Raw genomic sequence first — 6,635 nt, 5'->3', positions numbered from 1 at the left:
TATTCTCGAAAAATGCTTCTGCAGTGTCTCACTGATTACAACTCGAGTAATTTTTCCTGGTGAATTTCCTTATTTTTATCGTAAATCCCTCGTATTTTTATACCTTGTGAAATTTTAACCGGTGTTTTTGTGGACAAATTTTCCATCGGACAAAATGGTCGACTACAGTAAATGGAAAGATATTGAGGTACACACTTCTGGTTCTGCATGCTTTTTCAGTACAAGTGCATAAATTATTAACTGATGGAAGGCACACTAAAGTAAATATTAAGTGTATCATAGAAGCAGTTTGCTGCCTTTGTAAAACTATCAGAATTTGTTATTCAGACAAGTAGTCGGAGTAAGCTGACCACTATCCACTGAAACCGAATTGAGTCATTGAATGCTATGTCCGCAAGGAACCCTCTTTGTTAGTCATATTTACTTTTGCTCTGATCAATGGTCTGCACTTTTCAAAATAAGTATCAGCTTGTGTAGAACTTGCGCATCATGTTTTGGACAACAAACAAACTCCTAATTAATTCCTGAATTCGTTGTGTTCATCTTCCAATAGACTTGCAGGAGGAACACGATGGTAAGAAAGAAAAGGACAAATAAACACAATTCTATTCGTCAGTAAAGCGATAAATTGTCCACTGCATATCATTACCATGGTTATCCTACCCCAGAAAATACAGATCTAACCACAAGCAACTGGGAGGCAGCTTCGATGGGTGTTGTCTCAAAAAGGTTATGACTTTTAGTACTTAAGCCCTCATACTTAAACTTTGTTTATTCTCAAATCATCGTCTGTGTGATCCTGCGGTTTGGTATGTGGCTGTTTATCTGCAAGGTGTAATTAGGCCAATCAACTCATGAACAACAATTACAATAATGGAAAAAAAAAATTATTTGCTGAGAATGGTCTTGCTTTGGCTTGTATCAATGTAGTTTCCTCTCATCTTATTTTGTGTATAGATCTCTGATGATGAAGATGAAACTCACCCAAACATTGACACTCCTTCACTGTTCCGCTGGCGGCATCAAGCAAGAGTTGAAAGAATGGAAGAGCAAGAAAGAGAAAAAAGAGACTTCGATCGAAACAAGACTGAGTAAGTGAACTTTCTCCTTCAAAAGCTTGATTCTCTTTTGCCGCTTTTTGTCATCTTTGTTCATTCTAATCAATAGACATTTAGAGGCAGAGAGATATGACACCAAAGAGAGATAAACCCTACTACTTAGTAACAGAACTGCCTCAGACGCACCAGGTGCTCTAAGAAAGAATCATCAATCAGCCCATTGAATCAGTATCTGTGATAGAATCTTTATTCCCTGTTTTCATGCAGACCCTTCTTTTCGGCAATGATGTTTATTGTAAAGGCTTGCTTTTATCTAAACTGCCGAGGATCGTGATGAACCGCATTACTTTTTCTCCTGGTTTACGGCAGCAGTCTAGCCTGATCCATCCAGTGGAATGCTTGGATCATTCAGATATTGTTGGTTTTTTGGCTAATGTACGCTAGCGCTAGAGGTCAGTTTAAAACTGAGAGACTCATTATAGAGGGAAAGAGCGCATTCAAGCAAATGCTTTCATAGCTTGGAAACAGAAAATTGGGAAGCTACGCTGCACTGACAGTAAATCAAATTAGACTGGAAACATGTCTGTAGTCATCTACCTGATTGTTCGCAACTAGTGTTGTACCAAACAGCATATTGATGGTGAATCTGCAAAAATGCTAATCTCTGTCGCGGTGTTTCAAAACCTCTGCTCCTATTTTTTTTTCTTAAAAGAGACTGAACCAACATCATGGCTTGAAATTTTCTCAGAATATTCTGCATGTGGAGAAGGAAAATCACCGAAGTTTTTAAGAAATGATGTTCAGTGGTTCTCTATGTTAAAAATGAAGTATGACAGGAAGTCTGCAACACCGCAAACCGATATACATATTTCTGCAGTCTCACCATCGATATCACTTTCAGACAAAATGTTGCTTGCATGAGTTTGTCCTCCTTATAATGAGAATTTCAATTTCAAACTTAATTCTAGCATATGTTAACCAAAAAACCAACACTGTCAATGAATAATTTTCCCTGAAAAATTTTAAGAGGCAGGAACCTGAATGAAACAAGCTTATAATCTCCTTTGTATCTAGAAAGATATTATGTATTCAAAAAGATACTCTTATTGAAAGGAATTAAATTAACATAATCCTAAATTTGACAAATGAAAAGTAATTTAAACATTGAAGAATTGAACAAACATCAATCCGTTTTGTAAATTTATCTTACTCTCACTTTCCTCCATTCTTCCCAGAAATCGCAAGAAGATTGAAGAAACGCAAAAAAAGTTGAAAGAGGCGGAACTTGCAGGAGGAGATCTTAGTGAACTGCAAAAAGCATTGGCTGAATTGGAGAAAGAAGCTAACAAAATAAAACAAAAAGAAGATGACTTGAAGAAAAAAGAAAAGGTAACCAGATAACTCACTTAAAAATTAAAATGGAGAATCCATCAGAAAATGCCTTGCTACTTGAAATTATCCTACTCATCTTAAGTTACTTTGTTCTCAGTCGCAAGCTGTTTTCCACTTCAATGCTACGCATCCTCACCATCAAATGGGATAGGGCATTCCAAAAAAACAAGAGCTCAAAAAGTTCAGCTCCCCAGTAGTTTTCCCATTCCTTGCGGTCATAGGTTAAAGGTATTCGAACGTCCTAAGTCAAGTTTAGGTTAAATTAAGTGGAGGTCACAAAGAATTTACGCACAAAACTGCATGAGAAATGCCTCATGCTTTTAGATATGCTGACTCTTGATTGAGTGTACAAGTGAATCAGTTTGTCACAAATAGTTTTTTGTTCTTTGTTAATTACTCGAGGTGTATTCCCACCAGTCATTCTAGTTTTCTCTTATTTCAGCTTACACCTTGGAATGTTGACACAATTAGCAAACCTGGATTCACTAAGACAGTTGTCAACACAAACCTACCTCGCAAGAATGAAGAGCTAACAGAAGAAGAAAAAGAAGAGCGCATGAAAGAATTCATCAACCAGAATGAGAAATTAGTGAAACAATTTGGCATGCTCCGTAAATACGATGACAGTAAAAGGTTTCTGCAACAGCATCCACAGCTAGTATGCGAAGAGACAGCTAACTATTTAGTCATTTGGTGCATCAATTTAGAAATGGAAGAGGTATGTATTGTCAAAATCAGGATTTAAAAATACTCTACTTAAAGCCTTAAAAGCCTCATTGACTGGCAACTTTAGTTTTTGGCCTTCGCTTTTGTTCAACGAGTTAGTCTAAGAAATTGCAGTTGGATTTTTTAATTACTTCAAATAAGAATGTTCAACCCCAAACTGTAAGTTCTGTAGTCAGTCAGTCAATAAGAACAAATCTGTGGATAGTTAAACATCGCTATGCTTCAAATTCTGAAGGCCTACTCATGAATTCTTGGATTATATTGCACCTCTGCAAAGCAAGAATTTGGGCTGAATATGAAGAACTTCTGGCAACATTTATGACACAGCTTACTTAGTTGTTGGTATAAGTGGAAATGTCTGAAAAATTCATCTGCCAATCAAAAAGGTCAAAAATTTGAAACTAAAAGAAGAAAGAACTGCAATTTGGCCAAATGATCATGTTATTACTGGTAGTTTATTTCTCCTGTTTGCTATCTTCAGCTCTCTCGTTTTTATTGGAAAAGTGTCAGTCAGCTGTGAGTGAGCTCATAAGTACTTTGCTTCCTTTTCAGAAACATGACCTAATGACGCATGTTGCTCACCAGTGTATAACAATGCAGTACATTCTTGATATCTCCAAGCAGCTGGATGTCGATCCAAGAGCCTGCGTTCCATCATTCTACACAAAAATTCAAGTTGCTGAAACTGAGTACAAAGACTCATTTAATGATGATCTCAAAAGCTTTATCGGGAGGATAGAAAAGCGAGCACAAGAGAAACTTGAGGCAGCTATTAAAGAGGTAGAAGAAGAGGAAAGGAAGGAACGACTTGGTCCTGGTGGCCTTGATCCACTGGAAGTACTTGAATCTCTGCCTAAGGTAATTATTTTCAGTCATTCAGTCATTTTAAGTAAAAAAAAAATTCCTTAGATTTAAAATGTAGTGTGCATTTTTGACAGGTATCGTTTTCTAAAAGACTTTTGCTCTTGTGTATCTTTGTACAAATCTAAACAGTAAAGTGCTTTATTTTTATCTTGGGGAAGGGTTTAAAAAAGGAGATTCTTGGCTTGACTTGACGATAGTTAGATGAAAGTAGTATTATGAAATGGGTAAATACAAAAATGAACGAAATTTACCCAGCACCTAATTCCTTGGTTTTCACCCAAGGTTCTTTGATATAAATGGCCATTAGACAATTTAATTGTCAAAGAACAGTGTTGTACACTTACTTTTCAGAATTTCACATGCAAAGAAATTAATTCTGTAACTGGAAGTTTGGAAATCGACTCCTAAACAAGATATTAACATACACTTCAACTATGATCAAATGGAAAAAATCACTTGCAATGATGTCCTTGGTGTGTTTGCCAGTTAAAATGTTGATCAAAAATACGTACAAAGACTTCTCCGACCGATTAGCAGATACGAGTCCATGTTGTTAACTTGATAATCCGCCAAGAAGATTTTCCATACCTTAAATAAAGTATCTTTTGAGTTTCATGGGGATGTATCAAAGGGATCAGAAGATATGATTCTTTCTCAGACTTGAACGTTGACTTTTTATGAATTTCCCAGCAAATGGCATATTAAAAGTTGTATGCATTTGGGTGGAACATGAATCAGAGAGCCTAATCAGTGCTAAACGTGCAGTTTTCAATTACTCGCCTCAGAAGAAATTGCCTGCTGCCCTATGTAGAGTGACCAAATAGCACACGCACTATGCAGCACAATGTAGTGTGAGTGGTGCATGAATGGCCTCAGTGATAAGTCTACTATACATATAACTTTGCCACGCTCGAGATGCTAATGATCAATATGGGAACATAGTGGAGAAATATTTTTGAACGTGAAAAATTGTACCGCCTTGTGACAATCTGAATTAGTGGTTTTTTTGCCTGTTCCGTTTGCATAGAATAATTATGGAGTTCATCCAGAAGTAAATTTCTTCATGAGGATTTTTACCAAATCAGGTTCGTTACTAAGTGTGTTCATGTATCCGTTAAAGACTCCAGCATCATTCTAACCTATGTTCATTTATGTTTTTCAGGAACTACGAGATTGCTTCGATAAGCAAGACATTCCTTTACTCCAAGAGACAATTGCCAAAATGCCCCAAGAAGAAGCAGTCTACCACATGAAAAGATGTGTTGACTCTGGTTTATGGATTCCTGATGGAGGCAAAAAGTCAGAAGATGGCAACGATGATACAGTCGCTGAAGAAGCAACCACAACTTCCACCGTGGATTAGAGTTGAATGAATGCCAATTTATTTCCCTGAGTGTGCTCATCGTCCAGTGGAGTAGACAGACCCCTCCAAAATTCTACCATTGTTTCATTGATTTGAAAAGAGAGAGCAGATTGACTGTAAAGGAAAGTTTTTTTAAAGTTGCAATCCATTTAGAAGCTTAAATCAATGTAATAACTAGATTTATGCATGTCAAAGCGGTTTACAAAGGGCATTTGAAAATTTAGTATGTATCTTTTCTTTTCTCCGAAACTAAAATTGATAAATGCAGTCGGTAAATGATGCCTTTACTTCCCAAAATTCGCTTTTGAAATTTGATGGTCTGATTTGCAAGTAGGATTATTTTTTCAGCATTCGCCTCTCCCTTCTACATGTCCAAAATCTGCATGCATGGCTGTGCTTGTTTTTCTTTCTAGTTTCTTGTAATTCTTTGCCCATGGCAATATCATGGACCACGGAAGTTTCTTTTTAACTGAAGAAGAGGATGGAAATCACTTGTCTGAAGAATTTGGAGGATGAGAAGAGGAGGTCCTGCTTAAAGGAAGTTACCAAGTCTCAAGTCATATCATGTTAGCCACACTGCCGTGTGAAGGAAAAACGCCGTATGAACATCCGGGTGTTGTAAAATTTCCTCCCAGATTATATTCATTTTTTAAGAAAGAATATTTTTCCTTTGAAATTTTCAAACACTTTAGATCAAATCAAGAAAAGAATTCTCTGAATAATCCAAAGAGAACATTTACAAATTTTCCCGTAAATTCGTGACAGCGCTTGAAGGTTCATACGGCGTTTTCCCTGGGCACAGCAGCATACTAGGCTTAGCATAGTCTTGCAGCGTTGCAGTAGCAAAAGGTGGGTGCTGCAAAAATTATCCCACTCTGACACTAATGCATTGCATTCAATAAAATGGCTATGTGGAAAGTAGAGAGTGATACGGGAAAGATGTTTTTCAGCGATTAGATTCATCCTCATTACTTCTTAAGAAAAAAAAGACTTATACTTGACGAATGTATTGTCAGAACAAACCAGAGTTTCTTGTTTCGAATATTTTCGTTTGTAAACTCCAATCCTTTAACCTGTAATTTTTTAATTTTTTTTTAAACTTAGAAACAAGGATATTTTTGTTCTTTTCTCTTTCTTGTTGATTACTTCCCTCCCCCAAGTAATACATGTTCAACATTCCAATTAAGCAGTTAAATGATATATTCACTTTGGACAGTATTTAGGGCGGCTAC

The 6,635-nt window shown here is 36.6% G+C and overlaps 1 protein-coding gene across 1 annotated transcript; it reads left to right on the top strand.

The window, feature by feature from the left end:
- Positions 1-6,534, top strand: Cdc37 (cell division cycle protein 37). Its single transcript, XM_019052686.2, has 6 exons — positions 1-187; positions 958-1,091; positions 2,294-2,447; positions 2,893-3,168; positions 3,729-4,034; positions 5,203-6,534. The coding sequence occupies exons 1-6, from the start codon at positions 155-157 to the stop codon at positions 5,401-5,403; spliced, it is 1,104 nt and encodes a 367-aa protein (XP_018908231.2). The 5' UTR covers positions 1-154; the 3' UTR covers positions 5,404-6,534.
- Positions 6,535-6,635: the final 101 nt, after the last annotated feature.

This window comes from Bemisia tabaci, chromosome 5 (assembly GCF_918797505.1).
Source record: "Bemisia tabaci chromosome 5, PGI_BMITA_v3".
Lineage (NCBI taxonomy): Eukaryota > Metazoa > Arthropoda > Insecta > Hemiptera > Aleyrodidae > Bemisia > Bemisia tabaci.
This window is presented reverse-complemented; position numbering and strand designations above follow the sequence as displayed.

Bases quoted from the DNA above. Each gene is read 5' to 3' on its own strand.
- Cdc37 (XM_019052686.2), top strand. From the start codon at position 155: ATGGTCGACTACAGTAAATGGAAAGATATTGAG. The intron at 188-957 runs GTACACACTTCT...TTTTGTGTATAG, and splicing joins GTAAATGGAAAGATATTGAG to ATCTCTGATGATGAAGATGA. The intron at 2,448-2,892 runs GTAACCAGATAA...CTCTTATTTCAG, and splicing joins ACTTGAAGAAAAAAGAAAAG to CTTACACCTTGGAATGTTGA.